This window comes from Perna viridis, chromosome 14 (assembly GCF_037379345.1).
Source record: "Perna viridis isolate PV_CMFRI_1.1 ecotype Kerala chromosome 14, ASM3737934v1, whole genome shotgun sequence".
Taxonomy (NCBI): domain Eukaryota; kingdom Metazoa; phylum Mollusca; class Bivalvia; order Mytilida; family Mytilidae; genus Perna; species Perna viridis.
This window is the reverse complement of record NC_142458.1, coordinates 22,610,188-22,629,645: the sequence shown is the minus strand read 5'-3', so window position 1 is coordinate 22,629,645 and position 19,458 is coordinate 22,610,188. Positions and strand designations below refer to the sequence as shown.

Below are 19,458 nucleotides of genomic sequence, written 5' to 3'. Positions count from 1 at the left end.
CAGAAAATTGTTTTTTTTTTTAATTTGTAAAGATTCAATAGTTATCATATTTTGCAATAAATTCCCCTAAATAATTTTAGTATTCCTGCACTTCACATGATATCAGCCAAACAAATTTTTGTTCAATATTAGATAAGCAAAGTCAGAACATCATCTGCTTGGGTATCTAATAAAATTTCCCTCTCCTCATTTTGCTTAGAACACATGAAAATAACGTGAATTTCATCTTCATTCTCGCCCAAACCACACTTGGTACAAAGCATGAAGTGTGGAGGAATATCAGGTGTTATCTGCCTCTTTTTATTTCAAAGTGGTATCTGTCTCTTTCTATTTTCAGGAGGTAAGAAGACATTCTGAATTTGCTGATACGAGTACTTTTTTTAGCTCAAAATTACTGATGATGATGCTGAGATACTTTTCATAACCAAAATTAGATTTGAAATACAAGTAGGTTCTCAGTTTACCATCAGAATTCTTTGTTGCAACATTTTGGACTTATGCATTTTTCAACTGTCTTTAGTTACATTTTTGCTTATTATAATTTTATTTATTCATTTTTTTTGTGATCATGTTTTAGAGCGTTCATGGGCATCTTTTAATAAAGAGAAACCTGCTTCAAGAAGTTAAAATCTTTGCCAATAAAATGACATGGCTTTAACAAGATAAAATGTAGCGGAAATCTTCACTTAATTTCGAAAGTACTGCAAAGTTTGTGGTTTTCCCGTGAACACCAAGTAAGTGCTTACAAAATTTGGTATGCAGTTTTTGACATGCCCAGTTTGGATATATTTTATCTAATTTTGTTTGGCCATCTTTTTTAATTTGGCTAGTAAGAAATTAAAAGATCCCCAGATCTCACAGCCATACAGCAGTATTGGTATAATAGTGTGAAAACATGCATACATATTTGAATCTTTGGTTTTAAAATTAAAAAAAAATCTTTCTGCAGTTTAAAAATGCTTTTAGAGTCTAGCCTTTTATATAATTCATTTTTAGCCAATAAGAATGCACCTGATGCACAAAAAATATATACCAAGGTATTTATAAAACTATGTATTTGTTGTACACACTTTGACTCATTGTCCTGGTATGTAATTCTTTTGTGAATGTGTTTGTCTGCCATGTTGAAAATCAAATGTTTTGTTTTATTATGATTTAATGGACGGAAATACAATAAAGGAGTCGAGTCTATCGATGGAAGAAATTTTTGGGGCATAGAATTCGTGAAAACTCAAGATTTTATACGAAAGGAATCCCAGATTTTAGGGGGCGTACGCCGGTTTCATCCATTTGAATCCGCGCCTGCACACTAACGCATCAATAAATACTCAACTACAGCTACACGTACATTTGTAAGTCTATTATAAACTTCAAAGAATGGGTAACCATGCGGCGAGGTGCACGTGTGTTAGTCTATTAGAAATTTCAAAGAATGGATAACAAAGCGACAAGGTGCACAAGCAACTTACTGATACCGGTAAATCTGCAACTGCTTGTCGTTGTCAAATGACGACACAGGACCAGACTTACGGTTTACAGGGTTGGCATACATAACTCCGACGTATAGTAAGTCCACAAAATCCAGTTTATCTGAAACATGAGAAAGGATGACTGAGTTTTATACAAAGAAATACCGAGGTCGGTCCGTATGGGGTGTATTTTAAGAGGAAATGATTTGAGTTGAGGGCCTTGAAAATTTCTAAGATGCAACACTGAAAAATGTAAAGTTGTAGTCCTGAACTGTTTTTTACACATTCTACTGTGATGCTAGAAAAACAGAGGACGCTTACCCTACCTTTGCACCTGGTCCATGCTTCCAGTTTTTTGTGGAGTCCGAGTTGCTCATTTGCTTTTGCTACTTATTGTGTATGATTTTAGTTACTCCATGTTCTTTGTTGTGTATGCTTGTTAAAAATATTTCCTATGTCTGGTCTTTGTCCCTGAGTTATATTCTTTTGATTACCGCTATAACCTTGGTTCCCTTGATTATTCTTTCAAGTTTTGTATATTTCAGTCAGTCAAACTCTAGTACCTACTATTGATGCATCCTCAATACGTCCTTATTCTAATCTAATTAAGTTTGTCGCAAGACCACTTTGTTCTTGCAAGCTATATACTTGCCAAGCAAAACAAATTTGACAGTATAAAAAGTAAGGTTCATAGTGTATCCCACTTATGATATTTCTTGGCCCTGATAATAACTATCATATTTACCTTTTATATCATCTACATTATATTTCCCGGTATGTGCCTGCATTTCCTCTGGCCAGACTCCTTTGAACAAAGGATGGGCCCAAAGACCAATATCGAAATGCAACCCTCGGTCTCTACTTTCGGTTCTATTGTCAGAGACTTCGTACCAGTTAGTCTGAAGGGTAATTCCAACTTGGCCTGATAAATAAATTTACGGAAATCAAGAATATGTAGTGGTTATGCTGGTTTTAAAACAAATAAATGAACGTAGCTTGCACGGAAGGTGTAGTTATTATTATTATTATTATTATTATTATTATTATTATTATTATTATATGTATATATAACCAATGAGGCTGTTAAAAACCACAAACTTGTAAACTGACCATTACTTAATTTTTTTTTAAAGTTTTTTACTTCCTTGGAGCTTTTTTATTTTATTTGTTGTGCTACATGTATTTCCTCCCTTTTACACCTCGCATTCCGAGTCTAGACTTTAGTGTAAGTTATTTTACTTTAATACATGAAATAGCATAATAAATGAGTGTTCTGTAATACCCCATTTCCCAATACAGACCTAATACAACCGTAAATGGTCAAGGGCACCTTAAATTTGTATTTTTTTAAATTTTGTGAGACTTGAACCACATTCTGCCTTTGTGCCCTAAATTATGATTTCTATACCTTTTTGATTATTTTTGTAGTTTTTATCGTATGTATTATAAGCAGCTGCGTGTGCTTTAAGAACGTTGTAAGCTGCAAGATACACTGAGCTGGCTGGACCACCAAGCCCTGGTGCCATGTCTCTCCGCCCGTATCCCCCGTAAACGAATGTGTATGGATCGTGGAATGTAATCCATTGTTTTACCTGTAACAAGGGTTCCAAGCAATACATCTTATATTACATGTATACACAAAAATCAAATGGCAATGGCAATAAAAAAAAATTACGTGGTAACTGATGCTTTAAAAAAACAACTATTTTTCGACGTGTATAGCTAAGGATTGTTTTAGATTTCGAATAACAAGGCAGTTTTACAACAAAATTACAAACAGTACACCGATATTTGATGTTGCAAGACAGACATCTCAGCTCTTTCTCGGCTTTTTTAATTGACAAATGATCCACGTTTTACATCTAAGCACATACCTTAGACCCATACTCTTCGAAACACTTCTTAGCGTATACATTGAACTTTTCTGCAATATCTGGGTTAAGCCAACCCCCAAGATCTTGTAGATACTGTGGTAAGTCCCAGTGATACAATTCGACCATGAGGGAAACTCCCGCGTTGTTGTACGCATTAATGACATCATGGTAGTGCTTTAATCCAGCGTCGTTAAATGAGCCGTCCAAGGTTCGTTGGAGACGGCTCCATGATAACTGTAGCTTGAAATATTTTGCCTGTTCAAAGAAATAATGCCAACAGAATTGAGATTATACATGACACCACAGTTAGATTAATTTGAAATAGTAATGAGTATAAATAGAGAAGTATATTTCGTTTGAAAGACTTTGTCGTGTTATGAAGCATACTGTAAGGATGTTTAAATCCAACAAGGATAAAACCGATTACATTTTCGAAAATAGAGAAGCTGAATCAATATTGATTTTTTATGCAATGGCTTTATTTTATTAGCTTTCTCTGATTGCATGTTTGTATATGTCCTGTGTATACTGTAAAGAAAGCCTTGGTCTAGTGTTATCTTTCTTTATGGAGTCCATAGTTTTGTTTGCTTATTTAATGTATTATATTTTTGTGCCTAGATACACTTTGCTATTACAGTACCTAAATTTTGTTACAAACCAATCTATTTTCATCTATGTATCAAAGGTGCACCTAGATAAATTATGTACACTGGTAACAATTTTCAATCAGATGGTTATATGTCATTTTGTGCCCAGTGACATAATATTTCAAACAGCATACCTTTGGTTGAATGGCTTTTCTCACACCACAGAATTCAAAACTGAACATCATATGTAACTTACCCCTAATCGTTGAATACACTTAACATCGTCTTGATACTGGTTGTAGCTATTGGCTGCCTTGTCAGCAGTAACACCACCTTGTACGTTACCAGTGTGGGTGAATCTGTCCCAAATACTTTCGGCTTTTCCTGAAAAGTGAAGCGAACGGTGATATATCTAAGTGCATGCATGTCTTAGTTTTTTAAACTACTGTAATTGATTGAAATTTCATATCAGTGATGAATCCAGTGGGAGGGTTCTGGGTGGGACCCCACCCCATTTTGTAGGAAAATGTTATCGATTTCTTGCAAAATTTTGAACAAAAAGACCAAATACAAATCTGAAACCCACTACTTTCAAAATATCTGGATCCACCCCTGCATATACGTGGTCTTCGAGTTTGCAAAATGGCCATATGTAACTTTTAAGTAACCCGTGTATATGTTACGCATGATTATATTTGTTAAACTACTAATCTTCTATGGAAAATGTTTTATATACTTTTCACGTTTTCGGCAAAAAAAGGCAATTGATTTTGTGTTGGAGGTCCCGTATTTAATTTTCAGCAAGTTAATATGACTAATTAATACAACGACAGTTTTAAAAAACTACAATATATTCACATTACACTCAGTACTGAAGCAAGAATTTCAGAAAAAGACACGTTAAGCTCCAAAAGCTGGCAACAGAAACGAATAAATATTCGGACACCCGCTTTTTATCCTGAACAACATTTTCCCCATGGTAACGTGTGACACAGTCGTGTGTGGTTACTTACATTATATAAAAGGGGCAGTGGTTACGATCAAGAAACTTGTATAAAAAGGGGGCTTCAGGCTGTTATTTGCCACTTGTCTTCTCTCCATTATTTTTACAAAAAGGTAGCATAACCTCCGAAACCACCCTGACGTATTTTTATTACGAATAACGCCTCGTGACATCAGAATCCCTGATCTGACAAATGAACCTTTGCATTGACGATGCCATAAAAATTTTGATTATGCATTTCCTGGGAATTGTGTCGTTTTCCTTTTTTTTCTTTTTTTTCTGGGGGGTGGGGTCTGGTGTCATTGGTTTTTGCAATAATCATTCTATCTGGCTATTTTGGCCATGTGTATGTTATTATAATTGAGCTGTAGGTGCTCCATGGCCTTAAAAGTGTGTGGCAAATGTTTCTTGCACCAGACACGATTGGTAAAAATCTATTTTTTAAGACTTTCTTGTTAATGTTAATGTATGAGCCTCTGGAACTAGGTGCCCAGAAACTAAGTGCTTTCACAGGCGTCTATGGGAGAACTTTTAGCACTAGGGCTATGAAGCTTATCAACTTAGAAATGTAGCTAGTTTAGAGGAACGCGTATTTAAGGAAATGCTTTATTTCAATGATTGTGGCTTAATTTTGAATGATTTAACAGACAGTTTCGACCTGAAGGTCGATAAACTGAATATATTCAACCTGAAAATTTAGAAACTGGGAATTGCCAACTAGTATTTCGTAATTCAAATATGTACTATGTCGGGGAGTTTTGTGTTCATTCATCTAGATGCTCCATGGAAACCGATATCGAACATGAATATTACGCAAACTGGCGCACTGCTACGATGCATCATGAATTTTGTTGTGTGTGTTTGGTTTTTAAATGCCCTTCGTAAAGAATGATGAAATTAAAAATAAAAGCAAAGAGTTCAATATTATCCATTTATAACAATAAGATTGTGTAAAGCTAAGTTTGAATTCGATCCCCGTACTTTCCATTTATCCCATATTTTTGCAATTTGATGATTATTTTAGTGGTAAAAATTCAAACGATCGATGTAAATTGATTCAGTACATGAGTACTTTGATTGTATATTAATTTTATGATGGAGTGGTATACCTGTTAGTTACACCTATGTTTGATAGGTACAGGTCTAAATTAAGACGTAACCATGCACGGAGGCCATTGTTACAGAAAATTTAAACTCTCTCGCTTTCTTTCTGTTTGAAATGACCACTTGTACTTTATGTTTTCACTTAAAAATAACTCGAATATGATTTATATATGCATTGATGATGTCAGGTGAACTACAAGTATATTCGGTTTTATATAACAATGTGAGTTCACTGTTTTTTTGTTTTTTTTTCTGTTTGTTGTTTTTTATTATTATTATTATTATTATTTTATGGAGTAGTTAGTTGCTGATAGATGACTTATATATTGTATTTATTAACACAAGTCCGATCAAGGTCAATTACTTTGTATACTCCGTCAGAGTTCATTTTAGACATTCAATGCTCGATCAAAAATTGTAAATTAATGTATCAGCCTTGTTGACGATCGTCCATCATGTGTGAGAATTGTGATCGATAGTTAAAAAAAAACGCACAAAATCAAGGCTATAATGGTGCGTCTACTGGAACCTGAACTCTGGCGATCGTGATGTGTTATGTACCAAGGGCACATTGGAATTAGTTGTCAATATATTGCCAATAAACTGCCACTAAATAGTAGTAAATGTTAACATTTGAAAACAACTATTTATTTCTGCTTTTATCTATGATTTACTATACAGCAAAACTACTGTTCACGTTTATCAAAGTTTTATGTTGCTAATACAGCAAAGTAAAACGTTACATATAATGTAGGACTATCATAAATCTATTAGATACGTTTAAATGTAAACATTCCAGCTCGAACACATTTTCTTGGTTGCTGTCTTCTACTACTGTACCACTGTTGTTTGGTTTGTGACCGATGAGAATAAAGAATTGAATTTGGGCAATCTTGTGGTACATGTGAAAATCAAACAAAATCAGAACCTGTATTTCGAGCATCCTCGAGTCATTTCAGCAATTACCGTTACAGAACAAAATGCTGTTCAAAGGCACACGACACCATTCCCCCTTTCCGTGCTAAACTCCCTGTCACGTAGAGAAAAATGTATACCAACAATTATTATCAAAATTCTTTAAAGCGTATTTGAATTGTCGTACGAAGCAAGTTGTGACTGACGAACAGATATTAGTATATCAATGCAATACATGTACGCCCGTGAAAAGGCTGGCGTGTTTTTAAAGTTTCTGTCTATTATTTGGAGAGCTTCAAAAATTATAGTGATACATGTACACTCAATCTGCCACTGAATTTAATTTTGTTAAGACGGACAGAGGCAAAGGCTTATCAATTACTATAAACCAGGAAATTTACGCGCCGTTTCCGTAATCAATCTACGTTAGCGTAGGCTTTTTCTAATACAAAAAAAGATTTTTTTTATATCGGTAATCTAGCAGAAGTTCCTTTGCAATTCAAAGTTGTTGGATCAGGTGGAATATACTGTACCACAACAGCACATGCAGTTTTGAGAAAAAAAAACATTTAAAATCTGATATCTTGGACGGTAGTCTACAACATGGACTGGTGCCAGAAACTCTGGGTGGGGCACTTCCTATAATTAGGTGATAGGTACAATTTTCAGCTTGCAATATGCAAATGGGTTGGGAAAACAAACATTATTATGTGATAATTCAATGACGTTTACATTATGAATTACGTAGATTGTCAAAAAACATCCTTGTCCTATTAACTATTTTCGTATTTGTAGAATAAATTTTATCATATGTCCTTGTGTATCATGATCAAGATAAAGTATCTTTTCTGACCAAATATCTGAAAAGGTCTACATTTTTCAAAAGCAAAATATATGAATAGGGTGCATGGGGTTACAAAATCCCAGCGCAACCCCTATTAAAGAAATATAAGAGTGCCCCCCACCAGAAAAAAAACCGAATTGACAATAAACCGTATGTAATGTTTTATCTCATCAGTCCTTGACATAAGCAAACATTTGTAAAATTTGATATCGTTGGTTTAAGTTGGAGGTAAATGATTGATTTTCTCAAAAATACATACCTGTAATTATTTTCTTTTTGTGTTTGTTTTTCTCTACACCATGAATCACCTCTTTTTATATGGACAAGATGCATTCATTGTACAATAATTGATTACAAAGTCCTTTAGTCAAAATTATTTTCCAAATAACTTTGTTATCTATATTGCGTTGTAATTCAACACAATTTTACATATGCGTAAAACATGCTATTGACCGACTTTGTAATAATTGGTATGGTGTATTGAAAATTCACTTGTTACCTACTTACCCTTCCGGATCCCCAGATGTCACTTCTGTTTTTTATTTATTTATTTATTTATTTATTTATTTATTTTTGTTGCTTTTTTGTTGTTTTTGTTTGTTTTGTTTTTGTTTGTTCGTTTTGTTCATATTACTGGTGCTTCAGTTTGTTGGTGTTACGTCTTGTTTTCCTAATCTTTATTCATTATTCGGTTAGCTTCGTTGTGTATGTAGATCGTCTTTATTTCTTTTATTTCCTTTATTAACTTCCGCTATATAGATGACGTATTATCTTTAAACAATCATAATTTCGGGGATTTGATACATCGCATCTACCCCAAAGAACTTGAGATAAAGGATTCTACAGACACGGTGAAGTCAGCCTCTTATCCTGACCTACACTTCGAAATCGATGGTTAGGGAAAACTATTGACCAAACTTTACGACAAACGTGATGACTTTTCATTCAGAATTGTCAACTTTCCTTTCATCTGTCAGCATCCCGTCAGCACCTGCGTATGGAGTGTTCATATCACAACTCATACGTTACGACAGAGCTTGCTGAAACTAGAATTCTAACAAGTAGGCTTCTCGAACAGGGTTATGTTGCTACAAGACTGAAGTCATCACTACAGATCGAAGTTTCATGGTCGCAATCATGAACTCGTGGATCGTTACGGTGTATCCATCGGCGCCATGAAAACTGATTTGTTCACCTCATATTTTACCGTTCCTCTTTCGTCTACCCCGGACTTCACTTTTTTATGAGCAACTCAGCGGGTATTTCTACAAAAGCAGAGGACGCTTACCCTACAGGTGCACCTAGTCCATGCTCCCGGTTTTTAGTGGAATCCGACTTCCTCATTTGCTTTTGTTACTTTGTATATATTATTTTAGTAACTTTATGTTCTTTGTTGTGTATGTCTGTTTTCCATGTCTGATCTTTGTACCTGGATTACATTCTTTTAATTTACCGCTAGAACATTGGATTCAGACGTATTTGAATTGTCCTATCGATAATGTTTTTGGTAATTTTTACAGATATACGGGAAAACTATAACTATAATTAAGACCCCCGAATTGAACTATCTTTGTTCATTACAACTATGTTTCACATTATAAATGACACGTCCGACATTTTGGTTCGTATATCTATCTCAATAAACCTTGACGTATATAGGCGGTGCATATTCTTGCCTCATGATTGGATTCTTGTAATTTAAAAAAAAAACTAAAAGTTAAGACGTCACAAGACGGCATTATAGATTTTAAGTAGCTTTTAATTTGCATATATTTAATTCATGTTTATGAACTGATACCATCTAATAGCTATTAAAAGAAGCATTAGTATGAATGTCTACAAGGCATTCCCAACTACATGTAATATCTTTACTTGTATAGCCGTAAACTTTAACCTTGTTACGTAATGGTAGTTAATCTACACATATTTCTGCTACAGATACACATAAAGCACAGACTCACCAAACAGTTAAGGGTTATCTTAGTTTTGTCTAGAGGCTACAAACAAAGCCTACGGGATTCAGACACGCACAATACCAATGAATTGGAGTTCGAAGCTCGCACTAAAGTAAGGGCGGAGCGAACGTCTGCCGCTCTGTGGAACTTGATTCAACATAAAGATAACTGTACGTACTAGTAAGGCGATTAAAGTAATTCGATTTCGTACAACACTTATATATTTGCAATCCAAAGTTGCTTCAAAATCAATATTAGATTCAAGTCCCATTGAGTTTGTATCCTCGATCAACATGATTTGATTTAAAATTTATCAATATTTACTGATAAGATTTTAATTTCAACATTTATGCAGTCAACGTCAAAATGCCACTAATATCAGAGCAGTCATATCCCAAATTCAAACTCTATATTGAGCTCGGTGTTATATTTTAACCAGCCCGATACCAGAGCCACTTTAATGGGCATGTATGTTGCCTGTCCCTCGCTACAAGACAAACCATGGCTTTACATGGATTACCTAGGTTCCAAATTGCCGAACCTAAAAGGGAGATGCTTCGATGGTTGTAAAACCTTCGTTGGACCACCTTTTCAAAAGTTTTTTGACAGATTCAATCTGTGCCTGGTTTTCCAAGCAATACATCACACTTGGTGGATCAAGGTATAAATTGTTCATTTTAGTAATTAATTAAGTACTCAACCTGCTTCTAATTCTAATACGTTGCTGAATTGTCTGGCAAAGAAAGAAGCCGCTAATTGCAGACATTGGTCATTTGAAAATTTAAAGAGGAAAATGCTTTACCTTTCTCGTTCCATGCCCCCTCCGTTTGGTATGCTGAGCTGCAAACTCCCCATCCAAAATTGTCTGGGAATTTTTCAATTAAATAATCTCCAGTAACACTGACAGCAAAAGCTACGATTAGAAAAACGCACCGCATCGGTGTACTGTGGAGGCTAGGAAAGGCACTGTCACGTGAGAAGCCCACCCAGCTAACCGTACAGTGTTGTACTAAATACCTGTCTCACACTTATCTTTGCTCATGTTATTTAAAATTATCAAGTTGAGTTGTAAACTTATATATGATAAGAGATGAGCCATTGGTTTATTTAATTTTGAAAGAGATTTGTCTTCTACTTAAATATATGTGTGATGCACTTCCTCAAGTTAGGTATATATCATATAATGTGATTATTTTTAGAATTTTCTGTTCATGGTTAGTAGTTCCGCGAGTTTCTCTCTTGATTTACCAGTTTACCGTAATTTCACCAAGGTCTAGGTTTTTAAAAGAAATTCTTATGTATGTAAACATGTATACGAGAAAATTCCTGGTTATACATGTCTTTGTGTAAACTTTCTTAAAAACCGCGGAAGAAAACTTGGTGTTAAAATGCACAACACTATAAGATATCCAACATACTAAATAAAAAAACGACAAAACTAAAATATCTTTAGTAGATTAAATTTGTTTTAATGAGAGAGAGTGTGTCTATAGGTCAAGTACACGCATTCCCCACCCTGCTACCCCTAAACCTAAGACAAATGTTCTTTAAATACGTATATAGGTAGTAAATAATTGACTTGGTATACTCCATCAATCCGAACCCTAAACCAAGTTTCTTTTCATATGTATGGTTGCGATTTACAGCCAAAAATTTCTATTAAAACTTTTAAAAAGTGTTTGACTATATTCAAAAGAAAATGTATACCTATACACAGAAGATGAACTCAATGGAACTGACGTAGGTACGTACTCCTACAAGGTAAGAGGTTGGAAGTCCATTTCTCTATACCAAACACCAAACCAACCACTACATATAGTACACACCATTGATGTAGTAATTTTGACACAGCTAGTAAAGAAGTGTTTTGAAACATTCACATCCAGAAATAATGAAGAGGTGTCTGGTTTCTATTGGAGGCATGTCAAGGGCGGATCAAGTTTTTCATCAAAAGAGAGGGTCTAGGCAAATATTTGCTCAATTTTGCACAATATCGACAAAATTATACTAATAAAGTGGGTTCCATCCCCGCAACTTCCCATGGATCCACTTACATTTGACCATTCATGATAGTCTATATTGCCGAGTTATGAGTGAATAGATGCTAAAACCGTTTACCACCGTCATATATTTGCTACTGAAAAAAAGACTGTTCGAATGCATGTGTATTGTTAAATGTCATGTATAAAAGTAAGTCCATTTTGGAATTTAAAAAAATGCTGTTTTAGCATGGAAATCAAATTGTGAAAAAAATATTGCAACAATATTACAAAATTTCACATTTTTTTTCAGTTCAAATTTGAAAACGGTTGTCATTCTTTTAGGGAAAAAAACAAGAATTTCCATGTTAGAAACGGAGGAAGATGAAAGGAAACCTATACAATTGTTGGACTTCAATAATTACAAACCCATGATCTAAATTTCAGGCCTCTTAGCACCGAGTCATCACGTCCCTATAATATGACGCGTGCTACTTATGCTATACACTGATGTTTCCACTTAGGATATAGGGGTATTTTATCAGTGTATAAAACAGGTACATCCGTATTTTAACCTTGCAATGGGTTAAGCAGGTGCATGATTCATTCATGAACATAAACCTATAAAGTGTAAACATACATATGCATTTTATACTTTAGTTCACGAGCACTCGTGTTTCTGCCTCCCTGTCTCGAAGTGTGGGTTTACTACATGCATGGTCCTCCCTTCGTTAAATTGCATACGTGTACATGTATTGTGTTTTTATGAGGTTGCGTCGACACTAAAAATTGGAGCTTGTCGTTGTGATACAAATGGCCGCGCGTTATCGTTATTTTCTTCGTCACTTTTCGTCCATGGTGAAATTCGATTTCAATCTGGAGGATAAACCTTGTAATATTTAAAGCGTACTTTTTGGAAGCAGGATAAATTAATCTGGGATCCTTGAAACTCTTAATTTTCCATCGTGAAAATTTCTTACCGCAATGAGACAATTTCGGAATTAAGTTTCATTGTGAATTTTGTTCCCGTCTTGCTACTTCGACTTCGAATACAGGGCTCTAAATTAAATATTCACGATTTTGGTGTTTTTAAGACGAACTGTCGTACATGACTTTTTCCTTTATAATCAATCAAACTTTTTCGAGGATCCAGACAATTTGAAAAAAGGGGGTGCAAACCGAGTGCAAAAGGTGGGGTGCTAGGACATTATTTGTCAATTTTTGTCAATTTTACCCACGACAATGACAAATTTTCCAATAAAAAAAACTCCCTACATTACAACCCACTTCATTCGTTGAAACTGGAATAAAAAAAAATTCGAAATAATTGACTTACATAAATGTACGCATATGAGTCAATAGAACCAACTAGTTTAAGTAAATATTTTATAATGAGTTTTTACTGTCTCAATTTAATCAGAAGCTTTAACATGTAAGTCATTTAAAATACATTAATTTTTGTGGCTGTCTCCTTGTTCTTGTACCTCATTTTATTTTTTATTTTTATTTATTTATTTTTTTTTTTTTATCATGTCAGGAAACTTTTTCAAAAGATAATCATGACTGAACAAACCAACTAAATTATTATGGTTGAAGTCAATTCGCTTTTTTATAGCTTAATCAAAATACAACTGCAAGAACAGCATATAACTGTTCCTTACATTAATTCATCTACAATCACTAGTCGATTGAAAGCCAAATTACGAGACTAATATTAATATTTATCATTGGATACTAAACAAACAAGTTTTACCTTAAGAGATCGTACACATGGTATGAATAATTTCGAATTTAGGAACGGTGGAATTTCTTGTTACGAAATAACTCTATCTTAAAGGACACCTGGGCATATATGTGCTCATTCTTGCTCCTTGTTGTCAGTTAAAAAGTTAATTTGCCTAGGTCGACATCTGTTAATTATGTTGTTCACCTCAATGTGTAATCCTTCAAGTTTAACGCTAAGTTTCAATGTGGTTTTACTGTACAAACAAAGCTATTTTCTTACGATTTCATGTGATTTTCTCCTGAATTGAACAAATAAAATTTGTGACAAGACATCACCTAAAATTCGTATGAATCGAGCATTCACGTGAATTTTGTGTAATTTTTTTTTCATATGAATGTTATGTGAATTTCACGAAATCATTAAAATTTCATTTACACTCCCATATGTCATGAATTAATTTAAGTCCTTCCTGTATACAGATTAATATTTTGGAGAAAATTGGTTTATTTTCAAATGTTTAAGAATACATTTATTCATAGCGCCTAAAATGTCGAGAATCTTAAAACAAGCTGCCCTAAAAGGGTACCACTGGTTATCGCATTATATAATTTGCAGTTAACGGGGTTTTAATTCACCTGAAGTTTCCCGATCGTCTTTTTAATATTTGGTTATAAACCCTGATCTTGTTCCGTAAAGTTCGTATTTTTTAAATCTTTATTTGTGAGCATATTTGAAATAATCAAGTATTAAAATATTAATTCATGGTAATATTCAAAATAAATTATAGTTGAAGTGCATACATGTATATAGTACTTTTAGATAGTAATCAAGATGTTTTATATTTACGAAAAGATAGATCCTGGAGTTGATGTTTAAAATGTGCCTCGTGAATGTTGGATTTTGATTTTTTTTTCAGCGAAAATGTGTGTAATTAAGTTCCAGTCCATATAAAAATCAGACACTGCTAATGGTAAAGTAATTCATGGTTTAGAAAACCCCACTGAACAAACAAATATTTTGCAGTCTAAATATGCGATATTTTTAGATAACTATAATCATTTCTGTATTGATTTTTGTTGTTGTTGTTGAAAATCATACATTCACCTCCCACTAACATCAACAAAATCAAACCAAATAAAAAAAGATAGCTCTTGCAAAAGGGTCGGTTTCATGTATATTCTATATATTTAAAATAAAAATAAAGAAACTAAGACTGATTATGTGGTCAGTACCTATTTCAGAACACGAAATAATAGAGAATCTTGTGGGTTTTTTTTTTTTTTTTTTTTTTGGATGTTCATGGATGAATCACCTACTGTCTGATTTTTGTATAGACTACTACTTAAGTGGTTGATTGCAGAGGGTAACGGTGGGGCGTTAATTGAAAAAAAATGCATGACTTTGAGTTCTTCGGTCCGGTATGCCGAGGCCTGGGCTACTAACATAATCCCCGGGGCTGTCGTGCGAGATCCGTAAGGATAATCAAGACAGTACAAATTCCCAATCATATCATCAACGAAAATGTCGAGCTTGCCTGTCCCCAAAGAAATTATACCTCTAGTTACCGCAACATCGAATTTACACATGACAAGGTTTCTGTTGCTTTGAAGTTTTTGAATTTCCTTTTTGTAGGCAGTCATCTTTCAAAAAAACCCTTATTTTTTTTTCAAGAAAATTTGTATTCAGTCACTGTGCTATGAACAAACTTCAGGATTTTAATTTAAAAAAACATTTGTCACCAGACTTGATTTCAATATAACTGAATCTTAACAGAGGCAATTTTTTATGTAGTTTCTGTGGGGAATTTCACTCTTTTGCAAACTATCAAAAGAAATTTTCAAATAACAATTTACTGACATAAAATTCCCATTACATTTATATAACATTTTCCCGTCACTTATCTACCCTTAAAAAGGCTTTATACAACTTACTATGCAATTTTTAGGTCAAAATTTTAAACGTAATTTATTTTCATCATTTTATGCATAATTAGTTCATTGAAAATATAAAATGAACTTTTGGGGATTGTTGTCAACTTTGGGCTACAAGGGATATCTGGAATCTTGGATGGGCAATTCAGAGGAATGGTTCGCGAATCGTATTATACTTATAAGAAAGCGAAATATGCGTTTAGACAACCCCAGTAAGCGGCTTTTGAAATATATATTCAGAAAACAAACGATGATTTAAAAACGAAACGTCTGAATGTGACATTCGTTTTTTCATGAAAATAGTGAATAGATTTAAACATTCAGTCTCGCCAATATATCCAGAAATTGTATATAACAGCATGAGTTGTAATACGCCCGAGACTTATTGGTGAGTGCTGAGTATTTTTGTGATATGTAGATATATCTAGTAATAATGCACATTTCGATAAACCCACAAAGAACATGTAGACGCTGTGTATAGCGAAATCGTAAATTCTGATTCTAATGTGGATATAAATCTTCCTGGTGGACAAATTACTGAAGAAGAGGTATATGATATTTTTAAAGTGTTGAAGCACCGGTGGGCGAGCGGAGGCCAAACTTGTGTGAAATGTATAACTATAATTTTCAATCGTATTGTAAATGATGGGTACATTCCTATGAGCAGGAATTTGGACTTTTAGTACCCTTAAAAACTAAAGGAAAACCAAATCAAAAACTGAGCAGAATAGCTATACCGACTTGTTAGTCTCCTTCCATGTATGTTAAAAGTTTTTGAACATATAATTAGGTCAATGCTAACAAACCACGTTTTAGACTCTAAAGTTTTTTTTTTTCAAACAAACAACAGCAAGGATTTCAAAGATTCCTAGGTTGTATTAATGCATGCATCTTTTAACATTCATGAAACGAGCTTAGTATAGAGTATGGAAGCGTATATTAGTCACGAGTCGCCGAGTTGTTTTGTTATCAAATAAACATAAACAAGTAGGAAAGATGCATTAAATTTCAACTTGTCGACATAAATTTGTTCACTTGTTTACTTATTTTCTTTACTTTCCTATTTGTAAAATGTGAACATGACAACATCTTTGAACAAGTCTGCATGTCGCAAGTATACTTGTGCTGTTGCATTTGTACAAACAACGAAGAAGTAAACTTAATGATGTTTACTTGTTCAGTTATTAAGTGGACATTTCGCCTTCTTTTAAGTTGACTTGTTGCGTTGGAACAGGCCAAATCAACTTGTCTAAAGTGCTCTTGTTCAGTTGAAATGAGAAGCGTATGGAACAAGTCGACTTGCATTTGTTGACTCGTATGGTTAATTTCTTTTCTTTCCGACTTTTTCAAAGTGATATCGCTCGGAAAATGTTTCTACACACACCACGTGATTATTTCAGCTAGAAGCATGGCAGTCTAAGGGGATGGATTTCTTTTAAGGTATCTATGCTTAATTTATCATAGATTGTACCCCGTTCATTATGAATTCTTATGTTTTTCTTCATTCATTTTTATTTCTACCTCCGGGTTTTGACTCCTGCCATACCATATTTCATGTGGCGCAATCAACATTTCGTACATCGGACTCAAACAATTCGCAATAATAAATGAACTATAAATAGTGGTCTGACCCACTATGGTTTACACGGGACTTTTTAGGCTCTTTAGCTCAATGGGATCGATTATACCGGAAAAACAATTAACGATCTTTCTCAGAGTTATACCTTTTTTTTTATCATTTGCTGCAGTTTTTTTTCAAGATAAAAACCAATAACGAAAGAATACTGAAGTTTTAAAGGTTAATATTAGTTCAAATATATTTCTACCTTAATTTGTTAGTGGAGCTCGTCATGCTTTTCATGTTCATAGTTTACATTAATCGGCTGTCTGCTATAGTTTCAACATTAGCCATGAACCGAAAAGTGGATATTTTTAGGGCAACAACTCTTCAAAACTAATTCTACTTATCTTGATCTTCGTAGACACGTAGTGTTGCATTTGATTAAACAACCTTTATTTTAGAACAGTGATCCAGAAACTCATATGCTATCATGCTTCATGAACAGAGCCCTTTCTTGACATATAGGGAGCGGCATATTTGTGAAGAATAATCGAAGCTTTTAGCTACATGTAGGTTACACTGTATGGAATCTACATCGATAGCCGGGCGTTTGGATATTGGAGTAAATTTTGCGAGTAGTTTAACACAGTTACAAATGATTTCACGGATTATTTTTATTTTGCCTGTTAGATAAGACACGGACCATTTGATTAAATTTTCCTACGAAATTTTCTCACAGTAACCATAAAGGAGAAAAAGTAATCTGACCGCGAAGAGGGCGAAAACAATTTTTTGACCCGCATACAAATACCACCCCTCCCCCGGAAAATCAAATGGTCCGTGCCTAAATCCAAACGCCCGGCTACTAATACGGATTCCATACAGTGGGTTGATTTGCCTGTCCCTATTGTGACACAATACGATCGAAACATTTTATTCATGATTTTAACTTTCTAATTACAGGTCGCTTTTCTTAGCATTTTTATACGATGTAAGAGCCATGATACCATATCCAGGTGATAACGGAGATATTGAAGAACTAGTTAGTTACTATTTTAGCAATTCGTTCACGACCTCGGAAATCTGTGGTTTCTTAATGATCCGTCATGGTATATCAGCAAGCGCTTCAACGGTTGAGAGAATTAAACGACGAAACGGATTGAGACGACGACAAAACCGCAGCGATCTCGTATTAATCGCTCAGAAAATATATGAAGTCCGGAGAGAAGGTCATATAAATCTTTGATATAGGTTTTTATGGAGACTTTTGAATACACGCCACAACCTCTCTGTCAGTCAGGAAACCGTGAGGCATTTGTTGCGAATGATAGATGGAGAAGGTGTTAATTTAAGAACAAGACATCTATTACACAGGAGGACTTACTTCAACAGAGGACCAAATTTTCTTGTACACATAGACGGTTATGACAAATTAAAACCGTTTGGAATTGCAATTCATGGTGCTATTGATGTATTTTTTCCCGCAAAATATTATGGCTACACGCTGTCCCTTCTAATAACAATCCAAGGTATATTGCAAAGTATTTTTTAGATTTTATCAAAAAAAGGAGGTGTTTGCCGCGTGCAATACGTTCCGATCATGGTACCGAGAATGTATTGATTAGAGATCTACAGATGGCGTTGAGATTTAATCATCACGATGACATGTCTGGATTTCGAAGCTTTTTATTTGGAAGATCTACGGCAAACCAAAGAATTAAACGATTGTGGAGAAATCTTTCAGAAAGCGTTACCAATTTCTGGAAGATACATTGAAGGATATGCGTGATGCTGGTGGTTTTTCTCCTAGCAACCCACTCCATATAGAAAGTGTTCGTTTTTGTTTTCTTCCCCTCATACAATCTCAATTACAGACGTTTATGGATATTTGGAATACTCACCGAATAAGACCACAAAGAAGACTGGAAGGAACGCCTGCGGGCATTCCAAATAAACTTTACTATCAACCACAGATGTATAACTGTTCAGACTATATGTTTGCTCTTCCATGTAATTTACAATCTATAGATACTCTTGGCAGGGATTATTCAGATGATATGCCGGTTATGGGTTGCAGTGACGACTTTTTAAAATTTATTTGGTTTCTCACAAATCAGCCGCCGCAAGACACTCTTCTTCCAAGAAATATGGAAAAGGCTATGGAAATATTTTTTTACTTTAATATATGCTTGCGATGTGTTCACACATAGAGCTTAATTAATGCCAACAGAGTGTATTTCCATAGATTTAGTAATAAATACATTTAATATAAATTCGTTTGTATTTCTCTATTTAAAGATACAAAATTTATGTTGAAGCTTGGATTACAGAGCGCTGTAATAATAATTTTACACAAGAAACTTTCCAGAACTTCCGAATGTGTCCGTAGAATTTAGAGTTAATGTTGCACATACACCGAAGACATATATATGTAAAACTGTATATAGATGTTTGTGAGTCCTTTATCACTCAGTAAGGATAGCAAACAGATCATCTTTTCCGTTTAGACT

At 34.3% G+C, this 19,458-nt stretch overlaps 1 protein-coding gene and 1 pseudogene across 2 annotated transcripts in view; one reads left to right on the top strand and one right to left on the bottom strand.

Moving 5' to 3' along the window:
* Nucleotides 1–10,792, bottom strand: part of LOC148598664 (lactase/phlorizin hydrolase-like) — a 74,702-nt gene extending 63,910 nt beyond the window's left edge. The window contains exons 1-6 of the mRNA XM_088562468.1: nt 10,554–10,792; nt 4,187–4,314; nt 3,344–3,598; nt 2,878–3,061; nt 2,215–2,391; nt 1,470–1,590 (exon numbers count right to left, since the gene is read on the bottom strand). Coding sequence (XP_088418594.1) covers nt 1,470–1,590; nt 2,215–2,391; nt 2,878–3,061; nt 3,344–3,598; nt 4,187–4,314; nt 10,554–10,689 — 1,001 coding nt within the window. The 5' untranslated portion in view covers nt 10,690–10,792. The remainder of the gene's footprint in view (nt 1–1,469; nt 1,591–2,214; nt 2,392–2,877; nt 3,062–3,343; nt 3,599–4,186; nt 4,315–10,553) is intronic.
* On the top strand, nt 9,617–19,165 carry LOC148598663 (uncharacterized; annotated as a pseudogene). Its single transcript, XR_015918352.1, has 2 exons — nt 9,617–9,921; nt 17,912–19,165. The product of XR_015918352.1 is annotated as an uncharacterized LOC148598663 (transcript).
* Nucleotides 19,166–19,458: the final 293 nt, after the last annotated feature.